The sequence below is a fragment of the Salvelinus sp. IW2-2015 genome, linkage group LG22, assembly GCF_002910315.2.
Source record: "Salvelinus sp. IW2-2015 linkage group LG22, ASM291031v2, whole genome shotgun sequence".
Taxonomy (NCBI): Eukaryota; Metazoa; Chordata; class Actinopteri; order Salmoniformes; family Salmonidae; genus Salvelinus; species Salvelinus sp. IW2-2015.
The window spans coordinates 25,714,070-25,737,756 of NC_036862.1; the positions used below are offsets into that span (position 1 = coordinate 25,714,070).

The 23,687-nt window shown below is 42.7% G+C and overlaps 1 protein-coding gene across 1 annotated transcript in view; it reads right to left on the minus strand.

The window, feature by feature from the left end:
• The window catches only part of LOC111949413 (neural cell adhesion molecule 1), a 125,576-nt gene that overhangs the window by 35,635 nt on the left and 66,254 nt on the right, over nucleotides 1–23,687 (minus strand). The window contains exons 2-9 of the mRNA XM_070434158.1: nucleotides 9,626–9,700; nucleotides 9,060–9,269; nucleotides 8,118–8,261; nucleotides 7,506–7,643; nucleotides 7,194–7,311; nucleotides 6,249–6,409; nucleotides 5,795–5,937; nucleotides 4,487–4,510 (exon numbers count right to left, since the gene is read on the minus strand). Of these exons, the coding sequence (XP_070290259.1) occupies nucleotides 4,487–4,510; nucleotides 5,795–5,937; nucleotides 6,249–6,409; nucleotides 7,194–7,311; nucleotides 7,506–7,643; nucleotides 8,118–8,261; nucleotides 9,060–9,269; nucleotides 9,626–9,700 (1,013 nt within the window). The remainder of the gene's footprint in view (nucleotides 1–4,486; nucleotides 4,511–5,794; nucleotides 5,938–6,248; nucleotides 6,410–7,193; nucleotides 7,312–7,505; nucleotides 7,644–8,117; nucleotides 8,262–9,059; nucleotides 9,270–9,625; nucleotides 9,701–23,687) is intronic.

A 23,687-nucleotide genomic window follows, 5' to 3' on the forward strand; every position in this document is an offset into this window, starting at 1 on the left:
GAGGAGCTGCTGCTCAATTAGCTCCGTAATACCGGTGCTGCTGCTCATTATTACAGGACGCATAACTAACAGCACCCCTGGTCGTGGCTGGTCTGACACAGCACTGTGAGGTATGCAATTGAGTTGACACATCACTGTCAGACCCATGTTTTATTTTTGTTTAAACAATGGGACATGGACCAAAAGCAAATGATGGTGAGAGCTGTAAACACCATGCATCTAATCAGTTTAGTGCAAACCAGCACTAAATAACATCCCATCAGACAAATCTAATTTCCAGGCAGCACTCCTCATCCCCTGGGTAAGCAGTGAGCAGCGATCCTCTACTGTTGTAGAGGAGATTCTCGAGAAGAAACACTCACATAACTATCTCACTCGGCACCACACAAAAGGCATCCTCTCTATAGTCATAAACAGCCCAACAGTAGGGTATGGTTACAGGACTGGGCTTTTTGATGACCCCTGACTGGGATCAGTTAGGAAGCTCTCCATCATTTATCCTGGCTAGCAGCATTCCAACTGTCATACCATAAGAACAAACTGCCATTCAATGTCCAGACAACCACATTGTACCACCACTGACCAGACAGGCACATACAGTGGGCTCCAAAATTACTGGCACCCCTGACTGGCAATGCACAAACAATACTTAAAAAAATATAAACAATATAATTATAGAGATAAACTCAAAATTCCAACATGTGAGAAATACTGTACTTTCTTAATGTTTCAATGGAACCAACCAAAATCACACAATTATTTAATACAAAATACATTTCACCAAAATCAAGGTTTCATATATATATTCATATTCATATATATTATTGCCACTCCTCATTCAGTACTTAGTGTAACCACCTCTGGCAAGGATAACAGCATTTTTCCCTGTAATGTTTGGCAAGGTTAAGGAACACATTTGGAGGGATTTTGGACCATTCCTCTATACAGATCCTTTGAATATCCTTCACATTCTTGGGTTTAAGCATGTCAACTGCACTCTTCAACTCAACACACAGGTTTTTGATTGGATTGAGGTCCGGAGACAGAGATGGCCATGGCAGAACATTGATTTTGTTGTCACAGAACCATTTCTGTGTGGATCTTGAGGTATATTTTGGGTCATTGTCTTGTTGGAAAGTCCACCTACGGCTGCCAAAATTGCCTGATACTTGTTGGAATTCATTATGCCATCAATCTTAACCAGTGCCCCTGGACCTCTGGAATTAAAACAGCCACAAAACATCACTGACCCACCACCATATTTCACCGTGGGTATGAGGTGCCTCTCCTTGTATGCATCTCTGTTTCGACGCCAAACATGCCGATGCTGTATCTGACCAAAACATTCCATTTTGGTCTCATCTGACCAGAGCACCTTTTCCAGTCATACTTTAAATGACGTCTGTGTCTTGGGGTCAGAAAGGGCTTTCTTCTGGCAACCCTTCCAAAGAGCCTGTGGTTGTGGATGTGGCGTCTGATGGTGCTTTTTGGAATCCTGGTGACCCCAGGCCTGCAATTCTTTCACAGTGATTCTTGGGGATTTTGTTGCTTCTCTCACCATCCTCCTCCCTACCCTGGGGGGCAAAATGCATTTGCGTCCTTTCCCCGTGAGGTTTTCAACTGTTCCATATCTTTGGAATTTTTTAATAATTGCGTTGACAGAGCTCAGTGGTATTTTCTTGTAGCCATTACCAGATTTATGAAGGTCTACGACCATCTGTCTCTTTTGAACTGCCAGTTCTTTTGTTTTCTTCATGGTGTTGGATGACAAAGGGATATTGCATGCGTGTTACCTTATTTAGTGGAACAGGAAGTGATGTAATGGCTCAATATAGTTCCTTAAGACTTAGATAAACTTAAATAAGTGGAATTTAATTCCTGGTTTAATTTTGGTAGATGTTATTTACAATAATCTTTAAGGGTGCAATTAATTGTGAAACCTTAATTTGGAGGAAATTATTATTTTGGTGGGTTCCATTGAAACATTAATAAAGTACAGTATTTCTCACATGTTGGTATTTTGAGTTTCTCTATAATTATATTGTTGATATTTTTTTAAAGTATTGTTTGTGCATTGCCAGTCAGAAGTGCCAGTAATTTTGGAGCCCACTGTTGATGAGCATTGTGTTGGAACTGTAGCTCGAGAACAAGAGCCTCTCTATAGTAGGTCCCTAACCTACCAGTGCTTAGTAAAGCAGGCCCTTGGATTGAAAGCATCGTTCTGTTTCAACACCGCTCCCTGAACCAATCACGTTATAGTGCAGCAGCCAACAGCAGCCAGCAGCACCACATGATTGAGCTCTCTGATCATTCAGAACACTTCACCTTCAAATGTTCATTCCCAAGAGTTAATAGCTACTTTCCTACTCTCTTTCCTACGCTCAACTATCTGAATACTAGACCGATCTCATTGTGCTTCAATGGAGCACATTATCATAAATTAGGCAGCTCCAGTAAGATTCAATACACAGTAATCTACAGCATATGCTGTCAACTGAACAATTCAATATCTGGTCATCTGTACCACGTTTGAGCTCTGATGAGCTTTGAAGAAACTCATTTTCAAGCACGTTTGCTCCTCCTTTCCAGAGCCTGAATGTTCTCAGATAATTGCAGCTTGCAAACCTTGTAAATCAAGTAGAATATTTAATATATATTCAAATAACCCAGCCTTTCATTTTGCGAGATAATGTCCTAAGCACATATACACATTTCATTTACATTTGAGTTATTAAGAATGGTTACAACAAATAAGGGGGCTGAAACAACAATGTAACTACAACCCTTGCAAACAAAAACCCTTCTTCAAAAACAAATATGAGTATGAGAGCACTAGAATAGAAGAGTAAGCTGGTTTAAACGTGTTTATGTAATAGCTAAAGCACAGTGTCCTCTTGGAACACAATGTTACCATGGCATGTGTTACCCACATTTAGGCTATTCTATGGATTCAATCATTTTGTCAATCTGATCCTCTCAGTTGACATCTCAATATCTCTGTAGTTATAAATATGTGACAGGGTTCATTTGTCTGCCATCACTATCGTAAACGTGTAGGGAGAGAATATGCTGTGTTGAATAAAAAAGAAACCCTATCCTTTATAAAACCTTTTAGGCTATAGCCTACATTTCCTCAGACAACAGTCAGACTCAGAAGACGAGTGGAAGCTAGCTGAGGGAATAATACACTGTGAATGCCCTGTCAACAGAGATAATGGTAATCCAGCACCTCTTTACAGCAGGAACTACGTCCATTTCTATGAGTACAACAGTCAGCAGACTGGAGAATGTAAAGGAACGTTAAAGCACTGAGATTGGTGGCAATGATATATGTAGCATGACACACTAGCGAATAGCACACACTAGCGAATAGCACACCACAGCATGCACATGCACACACACTTGTAACACAGACACGATTCTCACAAATATCCCTCAACACCAATTCCACACAGGGAAAACAAAACTGCAATTGTCATGCTGATAGCCAATGAGCCAAAACAACAGCACTGATTCAAATAATAGACCCATATAAACAAGTCACCATAGTAGCTGGATAGATAGAAGACTATGGCACATATTTCATGTGAGAGTTGATCATTAGCTTACCCTTTCACCTGTCCCCCAACCCAATTGAGCCACAGCTGCTATGATTAGTGCTGCTAGCATGGCAGATGAGGCACAGCCAGGTTCAAAAACAATTAGCAGCCATTTTCCAAATCACACTATCCTGGCTTCTCGCTAGTAAAGACATTACCTCAGGATCATTGTCCACGAGACCCACAGTGCCAGACCACCGCTGGGAAGGGGTTTCTATTCCTTAAAGCTCCTGTTTTTAACTATGTTCCTAATGATAATTCAATGGAGGCTGCTAATCATTTCTTCACCCCCCACCGTGGAGAGATGGTTGTGCTAGTACAACACAGGCCAGATACAGATACAGACTTAGGCATTTTGATTTTAGCTTCAACCTTGACAGAATGATTGATGATTGATGACAGATATGCAGTGAGACAGATCGTCTACATGAGAGGACAGCAAGGGACACAGACTGAGCAGCAGTAGGGCATGAGGCTGCCCCGATGGATGGAAGGAGACGGAGATGATCGGACCAGGAATGGCAACACAGAAATGAGGAGGTCCTCTTTTAAAGGTCATTACGGTAACCATGCTTTCTTCTGACCTCAGTAGACAAGGTAGAGGAAACCCCCAAAGTTTAAACATTCAGAATCACTCTCTTGCAACGCAATAGACAGGCAATAGTCAGGCTATATTTGGAAAACATGCAACTTTGAATCGATTTCATAAACCCTGATGAGATCATATCTTGAGGATTTTCAAGGAATATTGACTGAAGAGCAGACAAGAAAATTCCATAAAAATACTTATTTGATTCTATCAGGGTTTTTGTTGAATCTCATACCCCATACGCAATTTGTTCTATCAATTGATTTTGTTCCATTTCTGTGCCACGCTGATTTCATACCTGATAGATCCTGTTAAGATGTGCCTGCAGGGGAGAGAATGTAGCGATGTAAACTGACCTTCCCGGCGGCTCCGCCTATCTACACTCCTCCTATACTGTACAGGTACCTACAGCTTGTCTCTGATGGAATGGCCCCACCATTACCTGTCTATTGGACTAGATGAGGTCATTGGTACTACAGGGAACTAGCTATATGGACAATGGGGCATTATATGAAAATATAAGATCCATAGATTACTGTATGCAGCAGTCTGCAGGGGACAAGCAGAGGCTGCTATAGGAACATAAACTATATATACGAAAGTATGTGGACACCCCTTCAAATTTGTGGATTCTGCTATTTCAGCCACACCCATTGCTGACAGGTGTATAAAATCGACCACATAGCCATGCAATCTCCATAGCCAAACATTGTCAGTAAAATGGCCTTACTGAAGAGCTCAGTGACTATCAACGTGGCACCGCCGAGTGCTGAAGAGCATAGCGTGTAAAAATCATCTGTCCTCGGTTGCAACACTGTCTCTGGAAGCAACGTCAGCACAAGAACTGTTCGTCGGGAGCTTCATACAATGGGTTTCCATGGCCGAGCACCCGCACACACAAGCCTAAGATCACCATGCCAAGCGTCGGCTGGAGTGATGTAAAGCTCGCCACCATTGGACTCTGGAGCAGTGGAAACGCGTTCTCTGGAGTAATAATTCACTCTTCACCATCTGGCAGTTTCAGTATGACAATGCCCCCGTGCACAAAGCGAATACAGAAATGGTTTGTCGAGATCGGTGTGGAAGAAATTGACTGGCCTGCACAGAGCCCTGACCTCAACCCCATCGAACACCTTTGGGATTAATTGGAACGCCGACCACGAGCCAAGCCTAATCGCCCAACATCAGTGCCCAACCTCACTAGTGCTTTTGTGGCTGAATGGAAGCGTCCCCGCTTCCATTTCCAAGAAGAATGAGCCTGTTATAGCAGCAAAGGGGGGGTCCAACTCCATATGAATGCCCATGATTTTAGAATGAGATGTTCAACGAGCAGGTGTCCACATACTTTTGGTCATGTAGTGTAGGTCTAAGGTGCTATAGGGACGAGGTCTAAGATGGGATGGTAACTAGGTAGCTACGAGGTAGTAATATCAACTTCACTGTGTGACCTTCTATTAGCTAGCTGCTGCTCTGGGGCCATACTTAATCAGTAGAGATGAACCTGGCTAAGGGAGCCTTGCCATGTTTAAGTGAAACACATCCCCTGAGTGTCCCTCTGCAGTGGGACACAGCCCCAGGCTGGTCTCACTCTGTGGGCTGACTGTACCTGCTCTCCCTCAGTGAAGGTGCGCAGGCCGAAGCTCCAGTTGATGGTGGGGGTGGGGTCCCCTGACGCCTCACAGGTCAGAGTCACCTGCTCCTCCATCTCAGACGTGCTCTGGTTCAGCAGGAAGGTGATCTTAGGTTTCACTGTAGCAAAGACAGACACACACAGAGCCATTATAACCAACCTGCAGTGACACTCACCTGTATGACCTACAGTATAGCAACATTCACAGTGTGCACACACCCATTACAAGCAGCATGCAATCCCATAGTGACAACAATCACCTGCCAGATCTGATGCTAGTACCTACGGCTATAATCACAACATAACCCCAAAATAATCCCTTGTAAAAATCCTCCCAAAGTGAATAAATATAGATAAACCATTGATAAACCACCAGAAACCCATCACACAGTCAATCATCTGTCAGTACCAAGTGAGAGGAGTCCCTCACCAAACACCCTGAGGCTGAGTTCCTGTTCGCTCTCCCCAGCCTTGTTCTTAGCGATGCAGGTGTACTCTCCCTCATCCAGCTTGGCCACCTCCATGATGGTCATCTCTGAACCGTCCTCATTAAAGCTGTACTTGTCTCCTGACTCCAGAAGAACACTGGCCCTGGGGGAGAGAAAGGGAAAAACACACACACACACTGATTATTCTGATTACAATCAGCTTTTGTGAAACGAAGAGAATCGGATTTGACGACACAACTAAAATAAGTCTGCTGCTAACTACGCTTGATGAGAATTTTTATCTAATAAATAAATAACTTCCAAACAAGTATGTTTCCCTCTGTGAAGTAGGTCAAACAGACTTAATTCAAATTATCTCAATTCATTGTTTATCAAAATAATGTGTCAGTGTGACATTGAATCGCTATTTCCGATTGAATAACATTGAATGTTTTTCATCCAGTCTTCAATCATGATCTCTATAGTCTATACCAGAGAGCTATTTATTTATTGGCACTGACAATGACCCCTAGGCTCAAGGTTTGACCACAGATAATTACATTGTGGCCTCTTGGACCTTGAGCGGGAGAGAGAGATTTTGAGATTGAGGGCAAAGCTTTCACCTTGACTGCTGAGTTAAAATAGCTCTTCCCCCTTTACCTAAGACTCAAACCCAAAGATAAGTGTCACATGGAGTTCACACCAGTCCTTTCCCTCACCTAGCAACAAGGGGAACTCTTCTAAGAAGGTGAGAGCAGGTGAGAGCAACACACTACACTGCCAACAGAAAACCAAGGGCAGGGGACTTGCATCACTCGCATTGGTGTTGGTAGCCTATGAGTTCCATGGTCAGATGGACATCTGCAAAACACTGGTTAGTGGTATATCAGTCTACCAGCCTTGAGTGTGTGCGTGTGCGCGTGAGAGAGTATGTGCTCCAGTCTTACCGTGCCCAGGTCACCATGGGCTCTGGGTATCCATCAGCTGCACAGGTCAACATGGCAGACTGGCCCACGCCTGCTGTGGCATTCACCTCCGACTGCCACACCCGGATGGTAGGGAGCACTGAGGGAGGGAGACATATTAACACACCTGAGACCATGCATAAGACTCCCTGTCAGCAAAGTTACTACAGCTGAAATCCAGCCCACAGTTGTCTGCTGTCTAGGATGTTGATAGATGACTTAACACCACAACATGTTGGCAAACCCATGAATAAAGTGACAAGGGAATAGAGAGGGAGGAAGAAGTAGGCTGACCGTTGACGATGACCTTGATGATCTTGAGGTCGATCTCTCCCCGGGCCATGAGGCGGCCCTCGCAGGTATACGACCCCTCGTCTGTCTTCTTGATGCCTCGGATCTGCAGGTGGTTGTTGGGCAGGATCTTAAAGCGAACTGAGAGGAGAATCAAATCAGAATGAATATGTAATGGATGAGGTATAAAAAGGGCTTTTCAGACAGAGATCCCTGTACACTAGAAAATCTCCCTTTCTATGTAAATTCTTTAATTAAAGTGTTTAAACAGTTTCATATTCATACCCACCAGTTATAATATTAGTCAGAGAATGGCTGAAATGGAACACTGTCTGACAGCTGTAGAGGGACTTTCTGACACGGTTGAGTAAAAACGGTGACAAGGCTGACAGTCAAAGACAAAAAACAAAAGTGGAAACAGGAAAAATGTAGGTACCCTTTAGTGTTACACAATTCTGATAACTTTCCCCAAATTCCCAGACTTTCCCCAAATCCTGCTTTTGGATTTAAGCAGGTCCTAAATCCTTCAAACTGGATTTGTGGAAAACATGGACATTTTGGGAATGTTACTGGAATTGTGCAACCCTACTCCAGGCTAAACGGCATCTATCTCACCATCCTTTTCCATCTGAATCTTCGCTCCTTTGTGTTTCCAGATGATGGTGGGGGGAGGGGAGCTGATGACGTCACACACGATTTTGGCGTTGTCCCCTTCATTGAACTCTTGGGGGGAGGGGGCGTTCTTGAAGATGATCCTTTCTACAAGACAAAATACAAGAATGTTAGTCAACCATTTAAAACCATGAAGAACATAATGGGTGTATCCCAGATGGCAACCTATTCCCTACATGGTATACTAGTTTTGACCAGGACCCATAGGGTGCACTACACAGGGAATAGTATGCCATTAGAGATGTAGAAATGGGTTCATTTAACTGTTTTCCTCTACACCTCAGCCTCTTAACTGCCTTTATTCTGATCACATTAACATGTTGTGCCTGGTGGGAAACCATAAAGGGTTTATATGATGGACGTCTGCTGATGCTTGGCAGCGTCTAGCTATAGAAGCCATTAGTCAGAAGACATGCACAACAGACAGGTTCATTAGGTCTTGTTTTAATGCTCTTTGGAGGGGTTTATTGACTGATGGAAAAATCCATCTCCAGCTGAAAAACAGAAAATAAAGACATTTAGCCCTCAAGCCCTCAATAAAATGTTCGAGCTTTTCCGTCAACACTATCCTGAAGATTGAGGAAATTTAATCAGCTAATTTTCCTTAAAGAAAGCTTGGGGTTCTTAATATAACAATTTAACGCTCTGTGATCAGGACATCCCCCTGAGATTATACTATTTCATAATGCAAACACACACTGGTTTTGAACGGGACATCTAGCCTACGTCCCAAATGGCACCCTATTCCCTAAATAGTACACGGGACTCCGATGGGACTCTGGTCAAAAGTAGTGCGCTATATAGGGAATAGTGTAGATTATAGGGAGGGATTAGGATGCCCTTTTGGACACATCCCTAGAGAATGAAGAAGGAGAAGCAGCTTACGGTAGAACTTGACGTTGACGGTGGCTTCTGCTGACTGGTCTCCGTTGGTGGCCAGACACTTGTAGGTRCCAGCACTGTCCACCCCGGCCTTGTAGAGCGTGAGGGTGGACGAGGACTCGTCGTTTCGGGTTACGGTGATCTCTGGTTTGTTGGGCTCTATCTTCTCCCCGCTCGGCGAATACCAGTCAATCTCCTTTGCTACCCCAACAACTGCACAGAGACAAGAGACGGTTACATGTGTTTGTTTTTGTATCTAACTAGAGAATCATTACGATCACATATTGGTATCACAATGTTGAGTCGCTCTACGAGACAAATAAAGAGCCACAAAGAAGAGCATCAACCTAGGAAACAACCTATACACCTTATTAGGAAATAGTACTCTCTTATCCTAGAGAAGGTTACAGCTACCTTGTTCCTGTCTAGTGGCCTGACAACTGTCTACACACAGCATATCAGGACAGGACACAAAAGGTCAGTGTATATGCAGTACTGCACAATGGGATCTAAACAATTCCAAAGAGACAGTGGTCTACTACAGTATAATGATACAAGGGCAAGCTTACCTTCACACAGAAAGAACTTGGACTCTCCGACACTGATCTCTCCCTGGGTGGGGGTGATCTCCACTTCCAGACAAACTGACAACAGAACAAAATAGACATCAGATTAGACAGAGCAGTACTTGGAAGCAATATGTTACGTATGTGTGTGTGTGTGTGTGTGTGTGTGTGTGTGCGCGCGTGTGAGGGAGAATGATAGAGAACAGAGAGAGACAACATTTCATTAATGACATGTGATATTAAAGCTTATGTCTGCAGTGCTGTTTATAATTTATAATTCAGGCGCTGTGCCTGTGTCTCCCAGTGTTCTTCATTCATTCCTTATCAGTAGTCTCCTTATCCTCTCTGCTAGTACAGCAGCCTGTCATTATGGAAAGCATTGCTTGCTCTTTGGGCTTTTAGGCTGGGTTCTGCTGTAAAAAGGGCTTGATAAATGAATTTGATTTGATGGAAACCTCCAGTTCTGCCACAGCTAACCATGACAGACGAAATAGAAAGCTAGTTGGCTTTATTACTGCAACCACATGGGCATAGGCTACTCCTATATTCCCTATATAGTGCACTACACTTAGAAAAAAAGGCTTCCAAAAGGGTTCTTCGGCTATCCCCATAGGATAATTCATTTTGGGACGCAGACCTCGACCCCTCCACAGCAACAATATCCTACTGTAAACCAAGCTCGGGTGAACCAGTAGGAAGCACATGAAATGGTAAACAAAACACAGCAAAGAGAAAACTGGCTGCAGAGAGAGAAAGAAGTTTGTCCATGCCTGAGGTGATACAGTAGCCTCCATCTCAGTGGTGTTGATAGCAGCAAGCAGGTAGGTACAGTGGGGAGAACAAGTATTTGATACACTGCCGATTTTGCAGGTTTTCCTACTTACAAAGCATGTAGAGGTCTGTAATTTTCATCATAGGTACACTTCAACTGTGAGAGACGGAATATAAAACAAAAATCCAGAAAATCACATTGTATGATTTTTAAATAATTAATTTGCATTTTATTGCATGACATAAGTATTTGATCACCTACAACCAGTAAGAATTCCGGCTCTCACAGACCTGTTAGTTTTTCTTTAAGAAGCCCTCCTGTTCTCCACTCATTACCTGTATTAACTGCACCTGTTTGAACTCGTTACCTGTATAAAAGACACCTGTCCACACATCAATCAAACAGATTCCAACCTCTCCACAATGGCCAAGACCAGAGAGCTGTGTAAGGACTCAGGGATAAAATTGTAGACCTGCACAAGGCTGGGATGGGCTACAGGACAATAGGCAAGCAGCTTGGTGAGAAGGCAACAACTGTTGGCGCAATTATTAGAAAATGGAAGAAGTTCAAGATGACGGTCAATCACCCTCGGTCTGGGGCTCCATGCAAGATTTCACCTCGTGGGACATCAATGATCATGAGGAAGGTGAGGGATCAGCCCAGAACTACACGGCAGGACCTGGTCAATGACCTGAAGAGAGCTGGGACCACAGTCTCAAAGAAAACCATTAGTAACACACTACGCCGTCATGGATTAAAATCCTGCAGCGCACGCAATGTCCCCCTGATCAAGCCAGCGCATGTCCAGGCCCGTCTGAAGTTTGCCATGACCATCTGGATGATCCAGAGGAGGAATGGGAGAAGTCACGTGGTCTGATGAGAAAAAATAGAGCTTTTTGGTCTAAACTCCACTCGCCGTGTTTTGAGGAAGAAGAAGGATGAGTACAACCCCAAGAACACCATCCCAACCGTGAAGCATGCGGTGGAAACATCATTCTTTGGGGATGCTTTTCTGCAAAGGGGACAGGACGACTGCACCGTATTGAGGGGAGGATGGATGGGGCCATGTATCGCGAGATCTTGGCCAACAACCTCCTTCCCTCAGTAAGAGCATTGAAGATGGGTCGTGGCTGGGTCTTCCAGCATGACAACGACCCAAAACACACAGCCAGGGCAACTAAGGAGTGGCTCCGTAAGAAGCATCTCAAGGTCCTGGAGTGGCCTAGCCAGTCTCCAGACCTGAACCCAATAGAAAATCTTTGGAGGGAGCTGAAAGTCCGTATTGCCCAGCGACAGCCCCGAAACCTGAAGGACCTGGAGAAAGTCTGTATGGAGGAGTGGGCCAAAATCCCTGCTGCAGTGTGTTCAAACCTGGTCAAGAACTACAGGAAACGTATGATCTCTGTAATTGCAAACAAAGGTTTCTGTACCAAATATTAAGTTCTGCTTTCTGATGTATCAAATACTTATGTCATGCAATAAAATGCAAATTAATTACTTAAAAATCATACAATGTGATTTTCTGGATTTTTGTTTTAGATTCCGTCTCTCATAGTTGAAGTGTACCTATGATAAAAATTACAGACCTCTACATGCTTTGTAAGTAGGAAAACCTGCAAAATCGGCAGTGTATCAAATACTTGTTCTCCCCACTGTAGGTAAGGTTCTACTGCTCTTATTGACAGTGGAGCAGGCAAGGGGGGAGAAAAAATGCCCCTTCCAAATCAATTGTTCAATCACAACACAGAAATCTATTCCAAGCCATGGCTCATGCATCAGAGAAGCACCTCTGGCAGATTGATTGAGGCTTTGCTTTATTGAAAGACCACGTTAAGACGATGCACTTGGCTGACACCCGCAGAGAGTAAAGCCTTGTTCACACTGGCAGTATGAAGTGACACTTTTTTTTTTGCATATCCGATTCGAATCTCATATTTTTCCTGCAGTCTAAACAGACAAAAAGCACATGGAATCAGATATTTCAAACCACATTTTAAACCACCTTCATGGCCATGTCACCTGTGTCTGAATGGTCAAATCTGATTTATTTGCCCTTAAATGATTTCTAGACTGTTATTTGGCATACCTTGTTGCTTGCTAGCTACACTGTTGACAGTTTGACAAGAATACGAGGTAGCTAACTAGCTTGTTAATTGTTTACAAACAATGAATGAATGTGCTAGCAGGCTAAACAGCTACCTAGTTAGCTAGTTGACTGCTATGGCTAGCCAAAAGTGACATGTTTTGAAAGTTGGACCTCCCAAGTGGCACGGTGGTCTAAGGCACTGCATCACAGTCACAACCGAGAGACCGGCCACAACCGAGAGACCATGGGGCAGGGCACAATTGGCCCAGCGTCATCCGGGTTAGGGGAGGATTTGGCCGGCAGGGATGTTCTTGTCCCATCGCGCACTAGCGACTCCTGTGGCTGGCGGGAAGCAATGCACGCTGACACAGTTGCCAGGTGGACAGTGTTTCCTCTGACACATTGGTGCGGCTGGCTACCGGGTTAAGCGGGCATTGTGTCAAGAAGCAGTGCAGCTTGGCTGGGTTGTGTTTCGGAGGACGCACGGCTCTCGACTTTTGCCTCTCCCGAGTCAGTACTGGAGTTGCAGCGATGGGACAAGACTGTAACTACCAACCAATTGGATATGACGAAAAAGGGGTATTTTAAAATTATTTGTTTTTACAAATTTGCATCATCTTATCCTTTGAGGCTTTAAAACTGTTCTTACACTATGATTTCAAACATTCAAAGCAACATGGAGACTTCAATGGCAGGCATTGTTGTCACCTTAGCTTGCTACACTACAACTTCTGAGTACACACACACACACACACACACACTTGACATCACTATAACAACTAGCGTAGCCATGTCAGTCTGAACACACATCTGATCTGGCCACTCGCAACTTGCTGTTTAGACAGTCAGTATTCCAAAACAGATTTGAAAAACAAAAATGATTTGAGCATTAAGGCCTGCACTGTGAACAAGGCTTTAAAAACAAGGGAATAGACATCAACCATCTCCCTAGTGATCGTAATATGCTGAGAAGAGAGGGCAACCCGGTATTGAAGGGCTGCAGCATATCAATCTGTATTTGTTGGACATTTCCTAGAAAATATTTGATTGCATCAGAGGTGATTGATGTGAGATGTTATCTACTATCCATATAAGCCAAATGCATCAACCCAGAGAAATAACATTCTGGAAATGGCACTACTAATTTATTACACTGTCAACTCAGCTCTGATATCAGATTTATAATGCTCCGAATAGAAGTTAAGAGCCATACATCATCAGATTGGGCTAGTCCACTGAGTATGGAAAATGACAATTGACCAAAACATCAACGACATTCCAAGTATCCTGGAATCGTGAAGACAATGAGCGGCATAAAAACAAACTGGTTATACAAACTCATTAGCCTCCCCTTGGAAGAACCTCGTGCTAATCAACTTCACATCAATTCTTTGGGGAAAACACCTTACTTATATTGCAGCTTTCAATATGACAAAACCCATGACTCATTCGCCCACTTCGAAGAATAAATTAAGACACATCAATATCAAATTTACATAGAGCCATTTGGAAATAAACAACATCACACCAGAAATTAAACTCATAGCAAATGTCTGTCTCCATTCCACTTAACAGGATAGATTCATACGTTCAGCGTTCTCCCACACACCATAAGCACCACCCACTTCTGACTGAAGAAGACATCCCTCCGAGGCCAGGCAGCTATCGTCTCATTCATCAGCCTTTTGTCTGGTTATCCAGAGTGATGCTGTGAGGAGCCTGGTGAGAGGGCCAATATGAGACCTGGGTCTGCATCCCAAATAGCACCCTATTCCCTATGGGTCCTGGTCAACAGTAGTGCACTATATAGGGAATAGGCTGCCATTTGGGACTCAGCCCTGACCTATCAAAAGGGCTCCTGCGTTAGCTACTTTTCTCTGAGGAGCCTCTGTCTGGGCCAGCCCGTATGGAAGATACACAGCTGTAATGGGGTCTCCACCATCAAGAATAGCAAGTAAGTAGTCATTTCGAATATAGAGCAAGCAGAAACATCATAAGCCAAGCAAAACTAACATCAAGTACAAAGCAGTAGATTAACTATGCATGTCCGGTTGGTTTCTGATGGAGAGTGAGACATGTAATCCTTGCCCCTGTGATACATAGTGTATCTCTGTGTGCAAACATCAAAGCTCCAGATGACCAGTAGAGTATTAGCTACAGATGTTCAGTAAGATTAGGTTAACTCACTCTGTCATCCAGTATAACATAGCATGGAATGTCCCATCAAAACAAAAACAACGGTAGCTAGGTATCATGGCGATATCCATTTGTGCATGCAAGATTAGCTTGCTTTTGAAATGTAAATAAGCCTAATTGCAGAGGGCATTATTACCAAATGGGTGATATTAAGGATCTGGCTGTCTGGTTGTCTAGGCTGCAGTAGACTGGATTAGGGGGAGTCAATTTACTAAGGCACCCCACAAGGGAAGGATCAGATTTCTGAGAGAGATAGGATCAGCCTCTAATACATGAGAGAAGATAGGCTCCAGATACTGTAAGTTATCGTAAAGTCTGCTCTGGCCACGGGAACTTGAAACCAATGTAAGATTGTGTCGCTCAATCTCACACTCAATCCGTGCAAATACGTACAAAGTGTTTCATGCGTTTTTGTGTAGCCTTATTCATGAGAAAATACACACATTTTTGTGCGACTTCATTCATAGGAAAATACATTATTTGGGGGCAAACTTCAGAACATTCTTTTGAAAGTTATTGGAGCAATGCATTTTGGGCAATGGTGTTCTACACTGCCTTTTTTTTGTGTCCCACAATTATTAATAAAAAAAACGAATGTGTTAACAACCCAATATTGTTTATCAACCAGCTTGTCACTGAAAAACATATAATATAATAGTAGCCTTACATTTGTTCAATGCCAATGTTAATTTCTTTTCTTGTTTTCGCATAATACTTTTGGGATACTCGTCCTATGTCGGATTTTATGAGGGTTGCAAGATTGGAATAAAAATGTGTATTTGTCTGTTTTTTGGGGCTGGTGTCGATGAAGGAATTTGATTGGGGATAAATGTTCATGATGGGAAATTAATTAATCAATAAATGTGGGGAAACAGAAGACCTGCAAAAACAATCTGTTTGGTTTAAATTCCCCAGGCACAACTGCATGGTATTTGCAACTATAACAAGTCTGGACTATGATCAATTAAGAAATATCAATGCAGGTAAACAGGTTCATGTAAAATAATGAATTATGTTGGCTTACACTTATGGCACTTCCAAGGCCATTTCATGATGATTATTACGGTCATATCAATCATGTTATATACTTAGGCTGTTGTAACAAGGCATATGCCAGCATTGTAGGCCTACTGCCTCTGCCCAGAGGCCTACTAGGCTTTCATGTCAACAGCTCACTTTGCCACGTATGAGCCCTGGTTAGAGTCCCTGTTGCAGATTTCACTTTCTTCCGCTACATTGGTGGAAGTGTTGGGATCACGTCTAGCTCACATCTAGTTATGTGATCTAGTGGTGGGAAGCATTCTGTTTTTCAAGATTGTGTTGAACATTGGGTTTAATTACATTGATATATCTAGTGAACAATGGATAAGCAACAATGGGCATGACGGATAGAAGTAGTCACTACAGGTGTGATGAAGCCTTACATCAAAGTTGCCTGAAGCTAAATGGGAAGTGGTATGCCCTGACCAGTTATTCAGAAGAAACTCCTCTGTGATTGTCTAATTTACATAGTTAACTTACCCAAAACAAACACATTCTACACCTTTACAAACAATCTGTTTAAAGTGTTATTACAACCATGGTGTTGATCCACATCATATGGGTAGACAGATAATGTAATGTGTGTTATGCAGCAAAACACAACTAGCCTTTTTTTAGGATGCAAACCAGTCATATGTTGATCCATCCTGTTCTGATCTAATGAGATGGATGTAGGATTTCCTATGGCCAAGAATCAAGACCTTTCATAAAGGACGAAGCTCCTCTTGGTTCTCATTGGCGAAGACTGAACTCAAGTTAGGGGTTATATGTCAGACTCTCCTATACCACTTTGCCCAGCATGTTATACCCCAGAGGTTGTAAATACACAATTTTTAAGCTGATATAACTTGTATCATTATTATATTGCTGTGAAACCCATACTCAAATGGCTTCAGACTGAGCATTTCTCACCATTCATTTACGGAGAGAAATTTTCGTTTTATAACAGGTAGTGTCCATTTATTTACAGTAGCATGTTGATTAATTATTATTTTTCTTCAGTGGAAATACAGAATATGGATAAAAATGCCAAATATACCAAAAGATAAATCAAGCAGAGATATTAGACTATTTAACCATGTTAATCATTACTGAAACATGCAAACTACAAACTTTAGCCAGTTAAAGACAATGAATACATGACAACTGAACTCAGCAAAAAAAGAAACGTCCCTTTTTCAGAACCCTGTCTTTCAAAAATAATTCGTAAAAATCCAAATAACTTCACAGTACTTCATTGTAAAGAGTTTAAACACTGTTTCCCATGCATGTTCTATGAACCATAAACAATTAATGAACATGCACCTGTGGAACGTTCGTTAAGACACTAACTGCTTACAGATGGTACGCAATTAAGGTCAGAGTTATGAAAACTTAGGACACTAAAGAGGCCTTTCTACTGACTCTGAAAAACACCAAAAGAAACATGCCCAGGGTCCCTGCTCATCTGCGTGAACGTACCTTAGGCATGCTACAAGGAGGCATGAGGACTGCAGATGTGGCCAGGGCAATAAATTGCAATGTCCGTACTGTGAGACGCCTAAGACAGCGCTACAGGGAGACAGGATGGACGAGTCGCGAGTCACGATTTTGTTTCACCAGGGGTGATGGTCGGATTCACGTTTATCGTCGAAGGAATGAGTGTTACACCGAGGCATGGTACTCTGGAGCGGGATCGATTTGGAGGTGGAGGGTCCGTCATGGTTTGGGGCGGTGTGTCACAGCATCATCGGACTGAGGTTGTTGTCATTGCAGGCAATATCAAAGCTGTGCGTTACAGGGAAGACATCCTCCTCCCTCATGTGGTACCCTTCCTGCAGGCTCATCCTGACATGACCCTCCAGCATGACAATGCCACCAGCCATACTGCTCGTTCTGTGCGTAATTTCCTGCAAGACAGGAATGTCAGTGTTCTGCCATGGCCAGTGAAGAGCCCGGATCTCAATCCCATTGAGCACGTCTGGGACATGTTGGATCGGAGGGTGAGGGCTAGGGCCATTCCCCCCAGAAATGTCCGGGAACTTCCAGGTGCCTTGGTGGAAGAGTGGGGTAACATCTCACAGCAAGAACTGGAAAATCTGGTACAGTCCATGAGAAGGAGATGCACTGCAGTACTTAATGCAGCTGGTGGCCACACCAGATACTGACTGTTACTTTTGATTTTGAACCCCCCTTTGTTCAGGGACACATTATTCAATTTCTGTTAGTCACATGTCTGTGGAATTTGTTCAGTTTATGTCTCAGTTGTTGAATCTTGTTATGTTCATACAAATATTTACACGTTAAGTTTGCTGAAAATAAACACAATTGACAGTGAGAGTATGTTTCTTTTTTTCCCTGAGTTTAGATAAAAATATTTTATAAAAAATAATTCATACAAAAGTCAAGAGTTGGCTATAACATGAGTACAAACAAAGTGAGTGTGTGTATATGTGTGTAATTGTTTGTGTGCGTGTGTGTATTATGGAGTGTATTATAATTTCCCCATCATAAAAATGTATCCCCATTGCCCAATCAAATACCTTCATCAATACCACAAAAAAAATGTTTCCAATCTGGCAACCCTCAGAAAATTCAACATTGCCTTGTATAACATGCATTATGAAAGAATGGTGTAATGTACACAAAGTGGAGCCTTGTATTAAATACATTATGAAGACAATTATGTAATGTAGGCTCCACGAAATATGAAATGCATTACGAAGAAAAAAGGGCCTTTCTGAATAAAAACTATCAATCTAAGGCTACTATTATATTATAATTATTTCGGTGACAACATGGTTGATTAACAATATTGGGTTGTTAACACGTTTGTTTTCAAATCAAATCAAATATAATCAAATTGTATTGGTCACATACATATATTTAGCAGATACTATTGTGGGTGTAGCAAAATGCTTGTGTTCCTAGCTCCAACAGTGCAGTAGTATCTAACAATTCATAACAATACACACATACTGTATCTAAAAGTAAAAGAATGGAATTAAGAAATATATAAATATTAGGACAAGCAATGTCAGAGTGGAATTGACTAAAATACAGTAGAATAGAATACAGTATGCACATATGAGATGAGTAAAGCAGTATGTCAACATTATTTAAGTGACTAGTGTTCCATTATTAAAGTGGCCAGTGATTCCATGTCTATGTATATAGGGCAGCAGCCTCTAAGGTGCAGGGTTGAGTAACCGGGTGGTAGCAGGCTAGTGATAGCTATTTAACAGTCTGATGGCCAAGAGATAGAAGCTGTTTTTCAGCTTGGATGCACCTGTATTGACCTCGCCTTCTGGATGATAGCGGGGTGAACAGGCCATGGCTCGGGTGGATGATGTCCTTGATGATCTTTTTGCCGTTCCTGTGACATTGGGTGTTGTAGGTGTTCTGGAGGGCAGGCAGTGTGCCCCCGGTGACCCCACCACCCTCTGGAAAGCCCTGCGGTTGCGGGCGGCGCAGTTGCCGTACCGGGTCAGTGACATAGCCTGACAGGAGGCTCTCAATTGTGCATCTGTAAAAGTTTGTGAGGGACTTAGGGGCCAAGCCAAATTTTTTCAGCCTCTTGAGGTTAAAGAGGTGACTGTTGCGCCTCCTTCACCACACTGTCTGTGTGGGTGGACCATTTCATCTTCTCTACTGCAGTCCTGTTGATATGGATAGTGGCGTGCTCCCTCTGCTGTTTCCTGAAGTCCACGATCATCTCCTTCGTTTTGTTGACGTTGAGAGAGAGGTTGTTTTCCTGGCACCACTCTGCCAGGGCCCTCACCTCCTCCCTGTTGGCTGTCTGATTATTGTTGGTAATCAGGCCTACTAAATCAAATAAAATGTTATTTGTCACATACACATGGTTAGCAGATGTTAATGCGAGTGTAGCGAAATGCTTGTGCTTCTAGTTCCGACAATGCAAAGAGAAGAGATTGGGAGGAATGGATGGGCCATGTATCGCGAGATCTTGGCCAACCAACCTCCTTCCGTCAGTAAGAAGCATTGAAGATGGGTCGTGGCTGGGTCATTCCAGCATGACAAACGACCGCAAAACACACAGCCAGGGCAAACTAAGGAGTGGCTCCGTAAGAAGCATCTCAAGGTCCTGGAGTGGCGCCTACGCCAGTCTCCAGACCTGAACCCAATAGAAAATCTTTGGAGGGAGCTGAAAGTCCGTATTGCCCAGCGACAGCCCCGAAAACCTGAAGGAACCTGGAGAAAGTCTGGTAATGGAGGAGTGGGTCCAAAATCCCTGGCTGCAGTGTGTTCAATACCTGGTCAAGAACTAAAGGAAACGTATGACTTGTAATTGCAAACAAAGGTTTATGACCAAATATTAAGTTTCTGCTTTTCTGAATGTATCAAATACTTATGTCATGCAATAAAAATTGCAAATTAATTAACTTAAAAATCATACAAGTGATTTTCTGGATTTTTGTTTTAGATTCCGTCTCTTCATAGTTGAAGTGTACCTATGAATAAAAATTAAGACATCTACAATGCTTTGTAAGTAGGAAAACCTGCAAAATCGGCAGTGGTAATCAAATACTTGTTCTCCCACTGTAGGTAAGGTTCTACTGCTCTTATTGACAGTGAGCAGGCAAGGGGGGAGAAAAAATGCCCCTTCCAAATCAATTGTTCAATTCACAACACAGAAATCTATTCCAAAGCCAATGGCCATGCATCAAGAGAAGCACTCTGGCAGATTGATTGAGGCTTTGCTTTATTCGAAAGAAATAGAAAAAAAAATATAAAAAATATAGACTTAAAGACCAAGTTAAGACGATGCACTTGGCTGACAACCGCAGAGAGTAAAGCCTTGTTAACAACTGGCAGTATGAAGTGACATTTTTTTTTTTGATATCCGAGTTCGAATCTCAATATTTTTCCTGCAGTCCTAACAGACCAAAAAGACATGGAAATCAGATCATTTCAAACCAAGCATTTTTAAACAACCTTCAATGGCCATGTCAACCTGTGTCTGAATGGTCAAATCTGATTTATTTGCGCCTTAAAATGATTTCTAGACTGTTTATTTGGCATACCTTGTTGCTTTGCTAAGCTACACTGTTGACGAGTTTGACAAGAATACGAGGTAGCTAACTAGGCTTGTTAATTGTTCACCGAAAGCATGAATGAATGTGCTAGCAGGCTAAAACAGCTAACCCTAGTTAGCAGTTTGACTGCTATGGGCTAGCCAAAAGTGACATGTTTTGAAAAGTTGGACCTCCCAAGTGGCACGGTGGTCTAAGGCCACACTGGCATCACAGGATCACAACGCGACGAGACCGGCCACACAACCGAGAGACCATGGCCAGGGCACAATTGGCCAGCGTCATTCGGGTTTAGCGGGAGGATTTGGCCGGCGAGGGATGGTTCTTGTCCCATCAGCGCACGTAGCGACTCCGTGGCTGGCGGGAAGCAATGACGCTGACACAGTTGCAGTGGACAGTGTTTCCTCTGACACATTGGTGTCGGCTGGCCTACCCGGGTTAAGCGGGCATTGTGGTCAGAAGCAGTGCACTTTGGCTGGGTTGTGTTTCGGAGACGCAACGGCTCTCACTTTGCCTCTCCCCGAGTCAGTACTGGAGTTGCAGCGTATGGGGACAAGACTGTAACTACCAACCAATTGGTAATGACGAAAAAGGGGTATTTTAAAATGATTTGTTTTTACAAAATTTGCATCATCTTATCCTTTGAAGCTTTAACAACTGTTCTTACACTATGATTTCAATACATTCATAAAGCAACATGGAGACTTCAATGGCAGGCAATTGTTGTTCACCTTAGCTGCTACACTACAACTTCTGAGTACACCACATCACACACACACACAACACTTGACATCACTATTAACAACTAGCGTAAGCCATGTCAGTCTGAACACACACTCTGATCTGGCACCACTCGGTAACAAACTTGCCTGTTTAGACAGTCAGTATTCACAAAACAGATTTGAAAAAAACAAAAATGATTTGAGCATTTAAAGGCCTGCACTGTGGAACAAGGCTTTAAAAAACAAGGGAATAGACATCAACCATGCTCCCCTAGTGATCGTAATTATGCTGAGAAGAGAGGGCCACGCGCGTATCGAAGGCTGGCAGCAATATCAATCTGTATTTGTTGACATTTCCTAGAAAATATTTGATTGGCATCAGAGTGATTGATGTGAGATGTTATCTACTATCCATATAAAGCCAAATGCATCAACCCAGAGAAATAACATCTCTTGGAAATGCACTACGTAATTTATTACACTGCAACTCAGCTCTGAAATATCAGATTTATAATGCTCCGAATAGAAAGTTTAAGAAGCCATACATCATCAGATGGGCTAGTCCACTGAGTATGGAAAATGACAATGACCAAAAACATCAAACGACATTCCAAGTATCCTGGAAATCCGTGAAGACAATGAGCGGATAAAAACACAACTGGTTATACAAACTCATTAGCCTCCCTGCGAAAGAACCTCGGCTAGATCAACTTCACATCAATTCTTTGGGGAAAACACCTTACTTATATTGCAGCTTTCAATATGACAAAACCCATGACTCATTCGCCCACTTCGAAGAATAAATTAAGACACATCAATATCAAATTTACATAGAGCCATTTGGAAATAAACAACATCACACACAGAAATTAAACTCATAGCAAATGTCTGTCTCCATTCCACTTAACAGGATAGATTCATACGTTCAGCGTTCTCCCACACACCATAAGCACCACCCACTTCTGACTGAAGAAGATCCTCCGAGGCAGGCAGCTATCGTCTCATTCATCAGCCTTTTGTCTGGTTATCCAGAGTGATGCTGTGAGGAGCCTGGTGAGAGGGCAATATGAGACCTGGGTCTGCATCCCAAATAGCACCCTATTCCCTATGGGTCCTGGTCAACAGTAGTGCACTATATAGGGAATAGGCTGCCATTTGGGACTCAGCCCTGACCTATCAAAAGGGCTCCTGCGTTAGCTACTTTTCTCTGAGGAGCCTCTGTCTGGGCCAGCCCGTATGGAAATACAACAGCTGTAATGGGGTCTCCACCATCAAAGATAGCAAGTAAGTAGTCATTTCGAATATAGAGCAAGCAGAAACATCATAAGCCAAGCAAACTAACATCAAGTACAAAGCAGTAGATTAACTATGCATGTCCGGTTGGTTTCTGATGGAGAGTGAGACATGTATATCCTTGCCCTGTGATACATAGTGTATCTCTGTGTGCAAACATCAAAGCTCCAGATACCAGTAGAGTATTAGCTACAGATGTTCAGTAAGATTAGGTTAACTCACTCTGTCATCCAGTATAACATAGCATGGAATGTCCATCAAAACAAAAACAACGGTAGCTAGGTATCATGGCGATATCCATTTGTGCATGCAAGATTAGCTTGCTTTTGAAATGTAAATAAGCCTAATTGCAGAGGGCATTATTACCAAATGGGTGATATTAAGGATCTGGCTGTCTGGTTGTCTAGGCTGCAGTAGACTGGATTAGGGGGAGTCAATTTACTAAGGCACCCACAAGGGAAGGATCAAGATTTCTGAGAGAGATAGGATCAGCCTCTAATACATGAGAGAAGATAGGCTCCAGATACTGTAAGTTATCGTAAAGTCTGCTCTGGCCACGGGAACTTGGAAACCAATGTAAGATTGTGTCGCTCAATCTCACACTCAATCCGTGCAAATACGTACAAAGTGTTTCATGCGTTTTTGTGTAGCCTTATTCATGAGAAAATACACACATTTTTGTGCGACTTCATTCATAGGAAAATACATTATTTGGGGGCAAACTTCAGAACATTCTTTTGAAAGTTATTGGAGCAATGCATTTTGGGCAATGGTGTTCTACACTGCTTTTTTTTGTGTCCCACAATTATTAATAAAAAAAACGAATGTGTTAACAACCCAATATTGTTTATCAACCAGCTTGTCACTGAAAAATATAAATATAATAGTAGCCTTACATTTGTTCAATGCCAATGTTAATTTC